General features: G+C 49.0%; 1 protein-coding gene across 1 annotated transcript; it reads right to left on the bottom strand.

Moving 5' to 3' along the window:
• Positions 1-1,001: 1,001 nt before the first annotated feature.
• Positions 1,002-18,453, bottom strand: CBX1 (chromobox 1). The gene is made up of 5 exons (XM_084615719.1): positions 18,258-18,453; positions 5,028-5,203; positions 4,137-4,314; positions 3,095-3,189; positions 1,002-2,466 (listed from the first exon to the last, which is right to left on the bottom strand). Exons 2-5 carry the CDS (start codon positions 5,165-5,167, stop codon positions 2,322-2,324), a joined length of 558 nt encoding a protein of 185 aa, XP_084471845.1. The 5' UTR covers positions 5,168-5,203; positions 18,258-18,453; the 3' UTR covers positions 1,002-2,321.
• Positions 18,454-19,339: the final 886 nt, after the last annotated feature.

The following is a 19,339-nucleotide window of genomic DNA, read 5'->3' as shown; positions in this document are numbered from 1 at the left end:
AAAGAAGCTGCATTCCGATTGGCTGCACAGTTTGGTGTCACTAAGCACCAGCACTCTGATTGGCTGACCCTGATTTCACTGGCCCTGAACAGATGAGAATCTCCCTAGTTCCTCTTGCCCTAACTGCAGGGCTCCAAACTCGAGTGACCCATCCCGCTGACCCAGGGCTGCAGCTGTCTGAATTACTCAGGTTTCAGAATATGCAACAGCACGTTTCCTATTACGCCAGGATGCCTTAGTTGGCTGAAACAAACCAGCCACAGTACATTTCGTGACGCAGTACCCTTGGTTTGCGTGTTCATTCTTGCCAGCTTGCGGCATTCTGTCACTCCTGAAAGGCTGGCGCAGGAGTTAGTGAGGTTTGAAGGTCTGACCTCCTGTTTTGATGTTCCTGGGACCCAAGGCCCTGGAACCATTAAGAGAGCTTTATAAAAACCACTGCTGCAGGCAAGACAGCTGACCACACTCTGCACTCGTTGCACAGAATCCTAAAGTACTTTAAACATGAGGGAAGCCTCAGAACACCCATTCCACGGTTGTGCTGCAAGTTCCCCTCTGACCGCTTGGCTAAGTGGGGAAGAGCACGTGGACGCGTGGCATTATAGACACACAAACTTCAAGCCGGGGTAAGTCCCACTGGTGCAAATTGCATCCAGACCCAGTAGTCTCTGGCCAGTGATGATCAGAACCAGGGCTACTCAAACCCTAGGAGATTTGACTCAGGAAATTGCACTAGACACTAACCTCCAAGACTCTTGCTCTCTTCAGATGGGAAGTCAAAATAAATAGACTGCTGTCTGCTCTGAAATTCCTGCCTTTGTAGCCACCTAATTCACAAATGCACGGGCCTATCACCCCTGCTGCGTCAGTGATCCAGTCCTGTTGAGAGCGGACATCTGCAGCAACATGTTCACTCCTCTCCATTAACTGCTCTACGCCTTGCGATCGACTCACACAACAACAGCTGCAGAAGGGAGCAAGTTAAAGAGAGAAAGTAAAAATCGGGATTATAAATCTAAAATTTTATTGAGACAAAAAACGGACAGAGCTTGGTATGAAGTTAAAATCCAAACACTTACTTTACATTTAAACAATGTTTTCACAGAAACCTAAACACATGCTTTTAAAAAAAGGTTTGTACAATGCAGTTCTAGATACATATCACCCTACAAGGAGGTGCCAGGAGCCTGTAGGAGCTCATGACTCCAGACATTAAATATTTCAGTATTTTTAATAAATCCGTTTGATTAAAAAAATGTCAGCAGAGCAACAGAGCTGGCTCCAGTGCTGAAGTTTGGGCTTGAAAAACAAATCACTTGTTAGGGGAGGATTTTGAAATGATTTCACCTCCCTCTCACATTACACTAATAGGATTAAAAACAGGGAGGAACATGTTATCACATACATACATACATACATACAGAGAATAAAGGGGTTCCCAATGCTGCCAGCTGGACAGAATCCAATTGGGGTTGAAACAAAATCAAATAGAAATCAGAACTTTCTATTTCCCTAATTTCACAAAATAGCACCTTAACGCAAAGGGGGTAGAAGGCTTTTAAGGGGTTATCAATTCCCTCCCCATTCCCCACCCTCTCACTTACAATGCACAAGTCAGTTCTGTTTGGAGACACTACTAATTACAGGCTTGCATCTTTGCCGGTGCCTCCCCCCCTTCGCTCCCAGTAACATTGCTCTAGGGATTGAGGATTTGGACATTCACAGCTTCAGTCTCATACCATTGTCCCTCCCCCTAGTCCTATTACCAATACTTGGGGTTTTAAGTTAATAAAGATGTTTATAAAAGAGGATTCTGGTCATGGATCTGGAACACTGTCAACCGTTTCCCCCCCACCCCATTAAAAAGACCCACCCCACCTCAAACTGATACACCAGTAATAGCAAAAAGAAAAAAACCTACACACATGCTACGTTGTAAAAATGCAGAGTTAACACTATTGGGAAGAAGGCTGTGGGTTGCTGAGATGGTCTTTGAAGAACAAGCAGTATTCATCTGCTCTCCCTTTCCCCAGCCTACCCAGCACCAGCGGAAGGGGCTTTCACTTCCTCTCCAGAAAGCTGCAGAACAGACAGCCTTGAAACACATCTCCCCCTCCCCCTCATGTCAGGCTGGTTTGAAGCTGGACACTGGCATGGGGCTGCACAGAACACTCGGGCAGCTGCAGGGCACAGACACCATACTGCCTCTTCAAAGGGCATCTTCTCAAGCCACCTCTCCGCTAAGTAGAGCTGCATTCTCTCACTGTCGCTCCAACCCACAGTCTGATCTTGATACAAAGGTTGGCCAGAGCAGGTGTGGGTTAGTTCTTGTCCTCTTTCTTGTCGTCGTCTTCCGAGGGGTAAGAGTGCCATGTCAATCTCTCCTCATAGAACGAGATGACCACCTGGGGGCACTTGATGTTAGCTTCCTTTGCGGGGACCAGGTCAGCCTCATCAGAGTTCTTCCTACAGGGGGTTGGAAACAGGTGTCACTGGCGTAACCCAAGAGGCAGCAGGTAAGGAAGGCCTCGGCCAGATGGGTTTTCCAAGCAATGCTCCAAATGGCTGAGATGCAGGAAGCCCACCAAACAAGTTCAGGTGTAAGCTTGGGCTCAGCTGTTGGTTTGTAAGGGACCGTGGGGAGCAGGGGTCAAAGCTGCAGCCCCGGCCCCGCATCTCATCTGCAGTACGCAACACCAAGCAAGACAAGTAGCTCCCACCTCCGGCCACAGCTGGGGCTGAACAGACCTCGATTTCCCCTGCCCCAGTGGCCCAACCCTGTTTGGCACAGCTGACCAGGGAAGCAGTGTCCGACGTGGCTCTATTCCAGACACGGAACTGGAGGCCAGCACCATCAAGCCATACCCTCCTCTCCCCAAGCTTGTGCCTGTGGCAGAGATCTTAAGAATCCCAGAATCCCAAGGGTCCTACCTGTTGGCAGCAAATCCACGTTAGCCTCAGCGCCGAGGGTCAAGTCAGGCGGCAGCACCACCGTGAGATTTCTCAGGCCAGCGAGCAGAGACTCCCCAGGTGCAGCTCCTTGCCTCTCTGGCACAGAGTAAGTGAAGAAAGTGACTGACACAGACACACTCACCATTTCATCAGGAACATGAGCTCCCCGCTGGAATCTGTGGCGCCGATAATCCGCTCAGGTTCAAACCCCCGGGCAAAGCCTCGTGGTTTCTCTGACTGAAAGACAAAGAGGGAAGTTTCTACTTGCTGTCCGGAGGGGCGGGAGGGAGGGCGGGAGACAGACTAGGTGGGCCTCAGGCCTGTGCCTGCAGAGAACTGAATGGGCTATGAAAGCTGAACTCTCCTAGCACCACGAGGGGATCCTGCCAGGTCAGGTCTGAGGTGCAGCCGTGGTGCTTACCTCCTTGCGGCCCATGATGTGGAACAAAGGACCTGATCTCCCAGGCTGGGGTCCTACGAAGTTCTGAGACCTTGCTTGCCAGCCTCCTCCTGGCACCAGCCAAGATGTTCATTCATCAGCCCAGGAGGAGGAAGCCAGACTGGGGGCGTTGTCTGGGACAGCGGGGCCCTTTTCTGGTTCCTTGTCCATATCTGGCAGAGTCCACCAACCCTTTGGGGGCAGGGGAAACTGTCCAGGGTTCTCTGTTCTCTGCTCCCCCTCGTTCCCTTGTTTTGACCTAATAACCTTCACCACTGTCCCCGTTGTGCATTTTTTTATCCCCTGTAGTCAGTGATGACCTGAGGTCAGTGGGGGGCGGTGGACTCTGCCCACCATTCCAGGAGGGCACCTCAGCTTCGCCCTAAGCACTGCCCCAGATTTATCAGCTGGCCGCTGGCTCAGAAGGTGAGGCTTGATCTCTAACTGCCGTCACGCCAACAGAGACGGGGAGATGAGAAAGGATGTTTTTGCTCGCCTAAGGATTTTAAAGCACCTCACAGACACAATTAGCCTCTCTGTGGGGTTGGTGACTATTATCATCTCCAATTTACAGCAGGGAAGTGGCGGGGCGGGTCACAGGCTGTCAGCAGCAGGGCTGCAAATAGAACCCGAGGGGCCTGGCTCCCTGTCCTCGGCTCTAACTACTACACACTAGTGATGAATCCAGGAACAAGTCTTCATGGATAGGGGATGGGAAGGTTCTCCTCTCGTAGTCCTGCCTCACCTCTTCCTTTTTCTTCTTTGGTTTGCTCTCCTCCCCTCTGTCCTCTGTGTCAGATTCAGCTTTGCGTTTGCTCCCCTCCGATTTCTCACTCTCATGTGCGGTTTTCTGGGACTGGAGAAACTCTGCAATGAGGTCGGGGCAGTCGAGATTCTCCTCCGGCTCCCACGTGTTATCCTCGCTGAAATCAAAGGAGACAGCTTGCTCTCACTACTACAGCCTGTGGCTCAGGCCAGTGAAGGGACGCCCTGGACACAGGGCCACAGAGATGCTACCAGAGCCATAGCTGTCTACACCCTGTCTACAGCCTTAGCTGTGTTCTGGGTACCCTGATCTGGAAGGGAGGAGGCTGAGTTGTAGAAGCTGAAGCCTCTCACAGACTTGCCCTGATGGGTAGGTGTGACCCATTTCTATACCAGCCCACATGCACTTCACTCACAAGTTCAGACTTGGCTTTGTAGGGACAGGAAGGGGAATCCTTTAAGGCAATGTCTCCCCCACTCCTCCCACGTACACCGAACTGGATTGACCATCCAGATCAGAGAGGAAGGAGGGGCTGGGGACTGCCATGGCCTGTGAACAGCCCATCCCAAAGGCTCCTTATGGAGAAAGGAAGTGGGACATTCTTGCTCCCCCAGTCGGACTGGCACTCTCTCACTGTAGTTGAATGTCTTAATCATCACCATCCCCCTACAAAGCAGGGCAGGGCAATTATCCCCATTTTATACATGGGGAACTGACGCAAAAAGAGGCTATGTGACTTGCCCAAGGTCACACAGGGAGTCTGTACTGGAGCAGGGAAATGAACCCGGGTCTTCCAAGCCCCAGACTGACACCCTAACCACTGTCAGCACAAGGAGGGATCACAGACTGGGATGCAACCTCTCCACTTACTCTGAGAAGCCTTTCCACTTCAGCAGATACTCCACTTTGCCTTTCACCACTCGCCGGTCTAGGACTTTCTCCACCACATATTCCTCCTCTTCTTCCTCTAAGACCTCCTCCACTTTCTTCTTGTTCTGCTTTTTTCCCATTGTGCTGGCCAGTTTTTCAGCTTAAGGGCGACGCTGCTAAAGTGGGGAGACACACACACAAGTCAGGGCGGGGAAAGCTGCAATACAAGGAGGCAGAGCCCAGGACACTAATGCTGCCTTCTAAAAGAGAAAAAGAAACATATGTAAAAAGCCTCGGAGAGTTGGAGCGAGATTGGCCAGCAGAATAATCTGGCTCATCTAAGATCAGATGCTTCCCATTGGATAATGCTATTAAACAGATACATGTTGATCCAGCCTCCTCTCCACGCGGAACAGTCCATACCCTCCCCCCGCCCCCCCAGCCCTCAGTTTCCATCTCTTATCCTATCAAATTCAAGCTTCCCATCACCTTCAAGGCCCTATGGGATCTCTGCAACACATGCCCGCCCCCACCCAATTCCCTGACCTCATGGTACCTGCCACCATACCAGCCTGTGTGTGGAGCAGTGTCCCAGTCCCTATCTGCATAGCGCTCTGAGTTTTCCGCCTTACAAAGTGCCCACACTCGGGATATCCCTGCTCCATTCTCACTGCTGACTCCCAAAACCTGCCTTTTTGTGAAATAGCCTCCTACATCTTGCTTCATTTTATTCTCCTATCTAGGAATTTCTATTCCCTACCCCCACTTTGACATTACTTGATTTATTTTCAAAACCTACCCGTGAGGCAGGGAAATATCCCCACTTTATTAATGGGAAACCGAGGCACAGGGACTAAGCGATTTGCCCAAGGTCACACAGGGAGTCTGTGGCAGAGCCAGAAACAGAACCCAGGTCACCTGACTCCAGTGCCTGGCATTGGCCACTGTGGGAAGACAGGACACTGGGCTAGATGGACCTTTGGTCTGACCCAGTCTGGCTGTTCTTTATGTTTGCCTTATTCATATGACCAGCCTTCCTCCCTTCATCTACCTAATTCAACTCCCTTTTTGCAAAGTTCTGTGCTGCATAAAGCATCTCCAAACAATGTAGTAGTAGGAGAACGGCACATGGCAGATAACAGAATTGCTTCTTCTCCAAGGTAACCTCAAGCCACATTCCCTGATAATCAACTACCCCCCTTTCATTTATTATACGCAAACAGGGAGGGGACTAGCTCATGCACACCCTGGGATATAGCTCCCCTACCCAAGATATGGGTGTCACCCATCTGCACCAGTAGTTTCAGTAAGAGATTCTCCGTTTAAATCCAGTGACTATTAGGAAGCAGTGGAGAGGGCATGGGAGGGAAAGATACTGGTTCACTGTGTGGCCTCCAGCTAGTTCTTTTGATGCAGTTTCCTCATCAGTAAAGGGAATGTAATAATGAGCAGATACTCTGGCTTGTTTCCTCTCCACACCAGGAAAGTCTGCAGCAAGCAAGGCACACCCATGCCAAGCATCAGTCTGACCCTGCTAGTGAGCCAAACTAATTGCTCTCCTAACTGACACGATACACAGGGAGCATAAGAGTACCACAGCCCCACAAACACCTCCAGCTCACACTGGGTCTCAGTGCTGCAACTCACGCAGTAGGGACCTCTCCCCACCATTCCCAGGCATCAAGACTCCCCCAACATAGATCTGGACTCCGAGAATGGAAAAGCCCCCTGATAACCCAGCCTCTATTCTCCCTGCAATTCAGGCATTTCTGGTATGAGCAATCAGTGGAATTCTGAGCCACCAAGGATACTTGGTCCCAGTTATTAGCTGCACTCACATTCTAGCATTACACCAGGGCAGCATGGTCCAGCTGACACGGTGGATGCCCCCAGTATTAACTGCAGAGTAGGTAGGTCTTGGGGATCTGCATTGTTGGGAGAGGAGGTCAGAAAGCTAAAGCAAGTAAGTCTTTGGTCACTAATACTGTGTGAGGGAGATAGGCATTATTATTCCCACATCACAGACGGGGAAAAGAGGCACAAAGAGGTGAAGTTACCTGCCCTGCATGTCACAGCAATCTTGTTGCAGGGCTGAGAGAATGCAGATCTCTTGACTCCCAGTCCTGTATCTTAACCGCTAGATCATGCTTCCAGCAGGAACTGTTCTTTTCTAATCAACCAGAACAGTGTGTGTAGCTGGCTAGAGTTTTTGCAGCCTAAATGCCAGGGAACAATTTCTGAACAGTCCCGATGAAAGGAATCTTGCCAAGCAAATGACTACAGAGCAGGTCAGACATGTCACCTGTCAAGAGACAATTTTTTCCAGCTGAAGCCATTTTGACTTGCATGTGAGAAACTTCAGCTGGCAAAAATTTTGCGAGTTTGGGTTAGCTTGAAAAGCAGAAAATTAAAAGAGAATCTTGTAGCCTGTGGGTCATCCCTCTGCACTGAGGGAGATGGTTTAACAGCTAAATAATGGTTTTTGAACCCCAACATTCGAGAGAGATGGGTACAATTCCACATTGTTCAAGGCTGCACAGCTGTCATGCAATTAACAAGAGACACAAGGTGGGTGGCGTAATATCTTTTATTGGACCAAAAGAGACAAGCTTTCGAGCCACACAGAGATCTTCTTCAATTGACAAGACTCTCTGAAGTGGGAGGCACAGGCATGGGCCAAACAGATCTCATTATGGGCACTGTAATTCAGACTCACCAAAAGTCATCTCTCCTAGAGAAGGCACCCTGCCTGGGCTCCCTATTGTATCGCTTCCAGATGCTCTAAGTGCAGTGAGGGGCTTGGAAAGGCAGGGCCTCTGAGGGCTTCTCCCTTTGGCAGATGCTGTAACTCACGTTTATCTGTCTTGGACCCTGTGACTGAATCTCTCAAACTGATCTCAGCATGTAAGTTCCACCAGCTGCTCAATTCTGGACCATTCACTTGTCACTCAGTGCTCCACGCCTGCACCGCAGGCCTTCTGCTGGAGCTGGGTTTTGCTGGAAGACAGACTTTAAATCCAAGTGACCCGCACACAACAGGCAACCTTCCCTTTGTGCCCTGCTTTGGACAGAGGCATCAGGAAACGCCTTCCACACAGTCTGGGCTTCAGACATCCTCAGAGGTCAGTCATTTCCTGACAGGGGAGATTCCCAGATACCTGCCCCTAGGTGGCAATCTGCCTTAGTGCGGAAAGCCCTGTGCCATTTATGAGCAGGGCGTTCACAGGATTAGCAACGGAATCCAGACCAGGTGAAGCCATTACTCTGATTGCTGTTCAGTGACCTTGGAGCCAGTCAGGGGGTCTCAATGTAGTTTCAAGTGACTAAGTGTCCCACATCACAAGTAGAGCTGGGCAAACAACTGAGTTTTTGGTTTGCTGGCACTTCCGAAAATACTTAGTAAACTAACACTCTGAACGTTGCGAAAAGTGTTGGTGAATTAAAAAAATACATTTTGGGTCGAACAAACATCATTCAACCCAAAATGCTTTGTTCTGTGTATTCATAGAATCTCAGGGTTGGAAGGGACCTCAGGAGGTCATCTAGTCCAACCCCCTGCTCAAAGCAGGGCCAATCCCCAATTTCTGCCCCAGATCCCTAAATAGCCCCCTTAAGGATTGAACTCACAACCCTGGGATTAGCAGGCCAATGCTCAAACCACTGAGCTATCCCTCCCCCACATGCTGGATTCTTAGAGGGCTAGAGTCACACAATGGCCAGAGGAAGAGGTGGTGCCCTTCTTCTAACATCTAGCACAGTGATTAAGGCACCCACCTGGGATGTGAGAGACCCAGGTTTAATTCCCCCCCTCTGCCTGATGTGGAGAAGAGATTTGAATTTAGCTCTCCCACATCGTAGGAGAGTGCCCTAGTCACCGGGCTGTGGAATATTCTGACGACACTCCCGCCGTGCCCCCCCCCAATTTCTGCTATTGAAGCTGTTCAAATTTGTATAAATAATTAAATAGCCACTGGAGCAAAGACTTACAGCGGGGCAAGAATGACTATCAGCTTGGTGGTCAGGGCACTCACCTACTATGTGGGAGACCCAAACTCAAGCCCCCTACTCCAATGACTGTTGATACAAAGTGGAACGGATTCAAGAGGCGACAAAGAAATCCACATCAGGATATCCCACAGCCCAGTAACTAGGGCACTCTCCTGCAACTTGGGAGACCAGAGTTCAAATCCCTTCTCCACATCAGGCAGAAGGGGAAACTGAACCCAGGTTTGCCACATTACAAGTGAGCACCCTAACCACTGAGCTAAAAGATGGGACGGCACCCCCTCCCAGCCCATATTTTATGAACAGTGCCTAAATCCTGAAAAGAGGGTGTGGCTGAAACTATTTGGTGAATTTACATCAAACTTGCAAATACTTCTCACGAGAAACCGCATTTTTGATTAATGAACTCTGTGCAAAAACTTCTGCCCAAATCAAATTTCACACCCGCCCCTTCGCCCCCCCATCCCAACTAGCACTAACCAGCCCCCTTGTTGACAGCCTCAGCAGTGGGATCAGAGATTGAACTGGCTGTGGAGATTATACTATCCTCTCCCGCTACAGGTGGCTCCTGCAGATCAGGGTTGAGGACCGGCTAGTGTGGTGGCAGCTTGCTCTGCTTATGCCTGCGCTGTTGTGGACACAGGGCTTTGGTCTCCACCTTTGGTCAAAACTAAATTCATCTAACATATTAAACAAAAGAGGGGAGAATCCCAAGATGGGCAGCGTGCTGACAATTTCTCCCACAGCAGTCCTAGGTGCAAGTGACTAACAGAGACAAGACTTTCCTCTAGATGAGCACTCCTGCCTTCCAATTAAGGATCCCACATTAAATGTAGCTCAATCACGGATTTAACGCCAGGGTATTCAGGCCTGACCCAGCAAGGTGCTGAGCCCTCCAACACAGACTGGGTCCAATAGGAGCCAAGGGCATTCAGTGTCTCACTCATCAGGGATGGCTGGAAAGCTGAAGTGGCATTTTAAAAAGCAACCTTAGAAAAAACACATCAAGAGAGAGAAATGAGGCTGCTGCCTTCTGAACTCCTGGGTTTAAATACACTCTGACAGGGTCTTTAATCAGATGCCAGACAGAGGCAAACCCAAAGCAGCAAGGCTCCGGGTTGCCTGTGGACTTGCTGTTGATGGAGGCCAGGCTGCTTGGCACCACATCACTACAACAATGCACAGACTCCGACCACCGACATCTAATCCCCCAGAAGGAGCCAGCAATGCAGCAGGAAACCGAGGGCTCAGGTTTCACTTGCAGAGGCTCTAGAATTCTCTAGCAGATTCTCAGGCGGGAGCGTAATACTCCATCCCCTACAGCAAAAATGCAGAGGGGTGCCAGGAAGGGAGGCAATGAATAGTCTGGTTTCAGAGTAGCAGCCCTGTTAGTCTGTATTCGCAAAAAGAAAAGGAGGACTTGTGGCACCTTAGAGACTAATAGTCTGTGACACTGCTGGTAAAAGGAGAACTCCAAGAGGCTCCATGCCTCAGCAAGGGCACCTGATAAGGTTGGAGGGAGACAACCGCCACTTCTGGAAAGCCCCCTGTGACGGTGCACTCCATATATTTTATCAATCTCTCTGGTCACGCAATCACAGACATGAAGGTCGCTATCTTAAAACAAAAAAACTTCAAATCCAGACTCCAGCGAGAAACTGCTGAATTGGAATTCATTTGCAAATTGGATACTATTAATTTAGGCTTAAATAGAGACTGGGAGTGGCTAAGTCATTATGCAAGGTAGCCTGTTTCCTCTTGTTTTTCCCTACCCCCCCCCCCCCCCCAGATGTTCTGGTTTAACTTGGATTTAAACTTGAAGAGTGGTCAGTTTGGATGAGCTATTACCAGCAGGAGAGTGAGTTTGTGTGTGTATGGGGGTGGGGGGGATGTGAGAAAACCTGGATTTGTGCAGGAAATAGCCCAACTTGATTGTCATGCACATTGTGTAAAGAGTTGTCACTTTGGATGGGCTATCACCAGCAGGAGAGTGAATTTGTGTGGGGGGGTGGAGGGTGAGAAAACCTGGATTTGTGCTGGAAATGGCCCACCTGATGATCACTTTAGATAAGCTATTACCAGCAGGACAGTGGGGTGGGAGGAGGTATTGTTTCATATTCTCTGTGTATATATAAAGCCTGCTGCAGTTTCCACGATATGCATCTGAGGAAGTGAGCTGTAGCTCACGAAAGCTCATGCTCTAATAAATTGGTTAGTCTCTAAGGTGCCACAAGTACTCCTTTTCTTTATGCTTATGAGTGTAATTATGATGTAACTGGAATACACTTTATGCAAAAGATCTCTTGTAATGTATCATTACAAAGGTTATAACCCACTGAATATATTCCTCCTATTTGTATGCATGTATCATTCTTGTATCTGAAGCTAGAAATATGAAGAATAACTCTGAGGTCCTATTGTAATTATGCAAAGTGTGGGCCATTGATGGTGGTTTAGAATCTTGATGGCTCCCATTGACTAGGACAATTGGCTGTAACTGACAGGTTTCAGAGGAGCAGCCCTGTTAGTCTGTGTTCGCAAAAAGAAAAGGAGGACTTGTGGCACCTTAGAGACTAACCAATTAATTTTCATGAAGTTGATAGATTTCCACTCCATGCGCTAAATGCAGTTAGTCTCTAAGGTGCCACAAGTACTCCTTTTCTTTTTGGTTGTAAATGGTTTATTTACCTGCAAGCCTCCCTGTGTAGGACTGGGGGGGGGGGGTGCGGGGTGTCTTACAGTGACATGTGACCATGTCACATGATACTGGAATCCATCTTAAATCTGGTACTTTTCCATTTAGAAGGAAGGGTGGGGATCCAGAGAGACAAAAGATTCCCACTTCGTGCCAAAGCTATAAAAGGGGGTGTAGCAGGACAAAGGGGGCTGCCAGTCATGAGAAAACCCGTGCTTACCACCTGAGATGTCTGCTGGAACTAACAAGGACTGTACCAAAGGAAAGGATTGGGCCCAGAAAAAAGACTAGGAAAGACTCTAGTCTGTGAAAGAAGCTTATCGGAATATCTGAGGGTGAGATATTTATTACCTATAATGAGTTTCTTAATATATTAGGCTTAGACTTGTGTGGTTTTGCTTTATTTTGCTTGGTGACTTTGTTCTGTCTGTTATTACTTGAAACCACTTAAATCCTAGTTTTTATACTTAATAAAATCACTTGTTTTATTAATAAACCCAGAGTAAGTGATTAATACCTGGGGGAGCAAACATCTCTCTCTATCATTGCATATCTCTCTATCAGTGTTATAGAGGGTCGACAATTTATGAATTTGCCCTGTATAAGCTTTATACAGAGTGAAATGGATTTATTTGGGGTTTGGATTCCATTGGGAACTGGGTGTCTGGGTGCTGGAGGCAGGTAACCTGCTGAGCTGTTTTCAGTTTAGTCTGCAGCTTTGGGGGCATGGACCAGACCCTGGGTCTGTGCTGCAGCAGGCTAGCGTGTCTGGCTCAACAAGACAGAGTTCTGGAAGTCCCAAGCTGGCAGGGAAAACCAGCTCAGAGGTAATTTCAGCACATCAGGTGACAGTCCCAAGGGGATCTCTGTGACGGAACCCGTCACACCCCCAATATGACCAGTGATGAGGAAGTTGACCTACTTGAATACAGTTTGGATCTCGGGGAGCCTGTCTCTCTCTGCAAGGGACCCACGTTTTTCACCATGGGTCTAATGAATTTCAGTCACAGATGCTGCAGAATGTGGCTAATGCTTGGAGACAGAGCTTGTTTTTCATAAAGCATCTAATATTCAGCTAGGGAGATCATTCAGCTGGCTCTGTGGTCTAGGATCCTGTCTACGGCAACTGGATCATGGACTCTGCATTAACACAGTACAGTCCCTATGTAACATGCTGTGGACCAGCACAGATGAGACCAAACCATGGGGCAGCCTCACTTTGAACTGAGACAGGGGGCTCTGTACTGTGAGATAGCTGTCTGGTGACTGTGTGAGTTTAAGAAGATTGCCAGTGGATTGTGCTGTTAGTCAAGGAGCACTGTGACTGCTCCTGCAGAGACCCTGAAACAAGGAGGGACGGGGAGAAAGAGCAAAAGAAATAAGGAGACAGTGAAGAACAGCGGGCAAAAAAGAGGACAGCCAGAAACCAGAGAATGGTGATGGGTTCTAACATCCCTCAGATTGCAAACAGCACGGGAGGCAGAGAACTACACTATGGAAAGGTCAGGCTGCTCTGATCCAGCTCCTGGGCAAAAGACTGGCAGGGGTGACTTGATGGAGAAGCCACAAGCACTGCAAGGAAGGCCCAACATCTACCAAACAAGGGAGGGAGCAACAACATACTGATCAGCAAGAGGTAAGTGGATATAATCTCCAGGCCATAAGGTGACTCTCATGTACCCTTGTTAGAGCTTTGAACTGTCTTGGGTCTGTTCCTCTGATGCCAGCTGCTATCAGGAGAGAAATACTTGCCTGTTTCAAATTACGAGGATTCAGATTATCCGCAAGATTTTATTTTTTTAAATCCATGCAGTGAGTAGGTTCTCACATTAGCGCATGCATTTATTAGATCTTTGTGGTTCTCGGACTGGTTTTGGTAAACTTGAAACTAACTCACGGAGATTAGAGCCTAAAAATTCAGCTTTCAAATGATGAAGTTTGTGCCACACAGAGAGAGAATGCTCCATCCCGTTAAAGGCCCCCTTACCTCCCTTTGCTCCAAAGAGGTTTGTGTCAAGGGCAAACCCTGACATTCACATGCAGGGTCTGTTCTGGGTGGCATGCGGAGAGGCTGTTCCTTTTGGAATAGTTCCTACGCTAGAAACTGCATCTGGCTTTGCCAGAGTTGCTCTCAACAGCCTGCATCCAGTAGGATGCTCTGGGCAGATACATGGCCTGGCTACAGCTTCCAGTTCCAATCTGTTCTTACACACACTGCATATATTGTCCTTCCTACTCTGAAAGATGAATAAATCAGTGTTTTTTGCTGTAATAAAATGACGGACCCTGTTGAAGTTTGAGAGAGGAGAGACTGAAGACCCCAGTGATGGTACAAACTCCGAGCATGCACTACCCAAAGAGTAATCAAACAAAGGGCTTGTCTAAATTTAAAATGCTACAGTGGCATGTTCTCCCATCAGCAAAGGTAATCCATCTCCCCAAGGGACGGTAGTTAGATTAATGGAAGAATTCTTTCATCGACCTAGTGCTGTCTACATGGGGGCTCAGGTCAGTTTAACCATGCCGCCCAGGGGTGTGGATTTCTCACACCCCTGAGCAACACAATTATGCCAACCTAATTTTCTACTGTAGACCAGCTCTAAAGTAAGGAGTGCTGTTGAGAAGCTGTGCTGTTTCCAATGAGATTCTGACCTTAATGGCACAGAGCCTTTGGTGACTCCTAGAGTATGTCAGCAGTCACAGAAATTAATGAACCAAAAAGTGTCCACAGCACTAGAAAACGAGTTACCACAGCACCAGACACAAGAAGTGCTAATTGGCTTCCTTATAGGCAGTCTCAGCAGAGAGGAATGAATGGACATTGAGACTGAGCCATTTTCACCCCTACATGTCAGGAGTGATGCACCAATTAAGGGTTCTTTGATCTCCCAGGTCATCAAGCAAACAGATTTCATCAGCTTGATGTTCATTCACACAAAGTTACAGTTGGAAGAGATACCAGGTCACTTTTCCCATCCCCATGGCTAGTACAAGATATTTCCCCCCCCATTTTTCTGGGGAAATTGGTCCCATCTGACCAGGCTGATTGCTAGGCTATTCTACTCTAAGCAGACCTCACATTTAGGATGTTCTTCCTAATATTCACTTTCAGTTCTCTTTTGCTTATTGTCTGGAAAACAGCCAACTTTGCATTAAAGATATTTTCTGACCCAAGACCAAAAAGGACTTAAATGCTAACAATTCCCTCACTGGACCATCTTAAACACCAGCATTTGGAATAAGGTGGAATTCTTTATAAAGGATAAAGCAGAACATTGGAAAGAGAGAGAAGAGCTTCATGTCAGCAGTTAAAGGGAAAATCCAAGACACATTAAACCACTTGAAAAGAATTCAAACTCCAGTAAAAGGCAACAAGGAAAGAGGCCCAGCACAAAGTATATACAAAAGCCTCCTTTATTGCGACAAGAATAGCAGACAGAGGGGTAAGAGCCAGAATCTGGCAACACTGCAGAGAACACACGTTACTGCATGGCCTTCTGCAGAGCAGCATCCAGGTAGTGAGAGAATTATAAAACAAGCCCGAGAAAAAGCAAACAAAAGTGCTGAATGGAGCATCAACCTCTTTAGCTGCAAAATGTGCGGTCTTTAGAGGAAGGTAAGTTCTACATAGTGTCCTTCTAGTATGTCAGATGCATTTGTAAAGACTTCAATAGCTTTAAGATAGAAGGCTAAGCCAGCATAACACGAGGACCCAGAGATCTATTTCCTTTGAATACACTCAGTCTAACTCTACTGACTCAGAGAATTAAGAGTTAAGTGCAACTTTGATGCTCTGTAACTTGAAATATTTCCCCCAATTCCCCTTCCCAAATTTGGTTAGGATCACACCCCTCTTTGAGGTCTATGAACATGCCAAGTTTATTCAGCATTTGCCAGGAAAAGACAGCATGCGTATTTCTTTTAAGTGGGAACAAGTGTATTAAGTTTTCCACCCTCCAAACCTGAGCACAACTGAGAAACTTTCACTCAGACTTTCCAGAAATATTAGCCTGAGCTGAGATGAAGCAAGATGAAAGCTCGATGGAGAATTTGGGAGAGCTATAAGTGACTGAGCATGGCCTGTCACTCTCAGCTATGACTACATTCACAACTCACATGGGAAGCGTACCTCTGAAGTTACGGAAATCTGCGCAAGGGAACAAGAGATTAAGGAAAAGTCTTGTCTGCCTGGCTGGGCTTTCTAGGTTCTATCTGCATGAGGAGGAAGCAGAGAGAAGACAGAAGTATTTTTACACTCTCTCCTCTAATCAGGGAAATGCTACCAGAGGCAGGACACAGACTTGATTACTCATTTTTAGTAAAGACAGATTTAGCATGTGGCGATGCTGCTCAAAATGGCATAAGATTCCCAACTGCCTAGTGCCTGCAGGACAATGCAAACCTCCCTTCCCATAAACATATACCTTTTTACTCAACTTTTTCCAATCAACACTAGTGCTTTCAGGACACAGAAAGGCAGTGTTGGGATAGAAATCTTTTTTCAGCACACACGCTCCTTTTGCCTGTGTTACTAGCACATGAAAACTGAGACTGGTTACTGCCTTTATTCACTTGCAATCTCTGCTAGTTATTCTTGCATTTCATTTTGGGAGGACAGTGAAACACTAGACTGTCTTGTCAGTTTCTAGTCAGTTTCACTGCACAGCTCTCTAGCACTAACACAAGGCTGTGATGTTTGGTTTGCAAACCTGGGCAGGGGCTCTTTAATCCAAACAAATCCAAGATTCGTAGAATCTTTCTAAGTTAGTTATGTTTTTTAAAACTATTTTTATTTTAATTAATAAAACTTACATTTAGAACCTGAACAACCTAGCAGTCTCTTTATCTTACCCACTGGATTTTGTGGTCACAGGACACATGCCTCTCATCTGCAGCTCCACTGTCCCCAACACTCCCAGCACAATTCCACCATCTCCAGGCCCCCAGGATAGCTCTCACCTCCCCAACTGACACCCTTGGTACAGCTTCACCAAGCTCCAGTTTTCGGATCAGCTCCAGTCTCTCCTCTCCCCTCCCCCCTTTAACACACACAAGATCTTTTGGAGCAGCTCCAATTCTGCACAAATCTCAGTGCTTCCCTAAGTCACCCTGGTACAGCTCCATCCACACCTTCCTCTTCACCAGGCACACTAGTGCAACTCCAGCATCTCCTGTTCAAATATCCCCAATACTCCTGGTGCAACTCCATAGTTTCATTCTCTCCCCTTCTTCAGTTTTACTATCACCCCAACCGTGGCACTCTCGAGATGAACAGGGGTCCACACCAGGTCTCTGCCCCATCCTCACCTCCCCCAGTGCAGCTTCATCTCCCCTTACCCTAGTCCCCCTCTTGGGTGCAGCTCCTGCTCTACACGCCCCATTGTTCCCATTATGAACGCAGCTTCATGTTCGGTGCCCTCATCCTGTCTCTTCAGTGCAGCTCCATCTCCACGTGTCCCTTCCTCAAGACCCATTTCCACTGCTGCTCTGTTCTGTCCCCCCAAAAGTTCCATATCCACCATCCCCATCAGACAGCCCTTGGTGCAGCTCTATCTCCCCCCCATTCCCTAGGACCTCCCTGGGGTAGAAGCTCTTTTGCCACACCTAGCTTCTGGAGAGGTCATGGTGCAGCTGGATCTTACGCCCTTTCCCACAGCTCCTACTGCTCCATTATAGCCACACAACTCCCACCCAGGTGGTCCCCCCTTCTGTGACGCTCCATCTTCCCCCATGCACACATCCTCACCCCCCCCATGACCCCAGGTGCAGCCACGCCCCCGTCACCTCTCCAAGCCCCACAATCCCACCTCCCCAAAGACCTCTGATGTAGCTCTCCTCCCCAGCCAATCCCAGCTCCCCACGGTCTCCCCTTGAAGCTCATCACACCCCCATCTAATCCTAGCTCTATAATGTTTCCACGCATCTCCCCCGCCACCAAGTCCCAGATTCCCCATTACCCTCCCCATGCAGCTCCCCCTCCCAAATCCCAGCTCCCCCGCAGACCACGAACGCAACTCTCCTTCCCCCTCCCAACCCCAACTACAAAAGGACCCCCTGCAGCTCCCCCTCCCCACCCAAATCCAGCTCCCCACCAACCCCCCCCAGCAGCTTCATACCCTCGTTTAATCCTAGTTCCACAACAATCTCCCCTGCAACTGCCCCCCCCCCATCTCATGGCGCTCCCCTGGCTTCTTCCCCTTCCCCTCCCAGTCCTAGCACCCCCCCTGCAACCCCCCCACCCGGTTTCCCCTCACCACAACTCTCAGGACACCCCCTGGCTTCCCCCCCCCCAGTCTCAACACACCCCCTGGCTCCCCCTCCCTATCTCCACCCCAGCCCCCCCTCTCCCGTCCCAGCGCGCGCGCGCGCGCCTCCTGCAGCTCCCCCTCCCCCACCAGCCCCAGCGCGCGCCCCCAGCCCCTGCAGCTCGTCCCGTCCGCGCGCAACCCCCCCCGCGCGGCTCCCCTCAACCCAGCCCCCCCCCGCGCGGCGCGGCTCCGTCCCCGCCCCCCCGCGGGGCCCCCGCTCACTTTTCACAGCCTCGCCAACGATGCCCGGGGGGAAAGGGAGCCGTGGGGGCGGAGGCTGCGCGCTGCGGCGGCCGGGCCGAGCTGAGGCGGTGGAGGTCGGCGGGGAACCGTAACCGTCGGCGCCGCGCCACAGGCCTGGCCGCTCGCGATCCGCCCTCCGCCAAACAAAAGAGCCCAGCAACCCCCTGTACCCGCCGAGCGCACCGCGCCTGCGCGGCGACCCCCCGCCTCCCGCGGCACGATGGGACGTGAAGTTCCCCGTGGACTACAGCTCCCAGCAGGCTCTGCGGCGAACCTTTCGCCGCGCTGCCTGCTGGGTGTGGTAGTCCGGGGCGGGGCTTGGACAAGCCTTGGGACTACAACACCCCCTTGCTCACCTTGCACAACCAACGGGACCCGAGCGAGGCAGTGCAGCACAAGAGCCCGCCCGCAGCGCACACTGTGTTGCCAACTCTTCCCTTTTTAAATAGCATGGGGTCAAAATTAATGACCACAAAAGCCTTCAAAGGAATATTTCAGGATTCAAGCCAAACTCTTAACTAGTAGAGGTCATGAGATTTTCTTAAAGCTCTAGCTCCAGGAGGCAGGTGATTAGGGGAGAATCAGATTTAATTCAGAAAGGAAATTTCTACCTTCATGGTTAGGAAGAATAGTGCGAAAACATGACCCCGTAAGAACACAGGAATCGCCAGAGTGGATCAGACTCAAGGCCTATTTAGCCCACATCCTGTCTCTGACAGTGGCTGGTACAAGATGCTTCAGAGAAAGGTGTAAGAATAGTCCAGCAGGCAGTTATGGGACTGTCTTCCTCTTACGTAGATCTCATCCTGATCTCTAATAGTTAGAGATTGATTTAGCTGAAGCATAAGGTTTAATATCCCTTCAAAACTGTATTGTAATTAATTATGACACTGCATATCCTTGACACCTATTTAAACAGCCAGTCTCTTTTTATATCTTGTTACATTTTTGGCCTCAGTATCTTTCTGTGGTAACAAGTTTCACATTTTTATCACGCTTGGTTGAAAAAGAATTTCCTTTCATTGGTTTTGAATTTCCCACCTTTTAGTTTAATTGAATGC

Source organism: Lepidochelys olivacea (genome assembly GCF_965140295.1).
Source record: "Lepidochelys olivacea isolate rLepOli2 genome assembly, chromosome: 27".
Classification (NCBI taxonomy): Eukaryota; Metazoa; Chordata; order Testudines; family Cheloniidae; genus Lepidochelys; species Lepidochelys olivacea.
The sequence above is the reverse complement of the archived record's forward strand: the minus strand, read 5'-3'. Positions and strand labels throughout refer to the sequence as shown.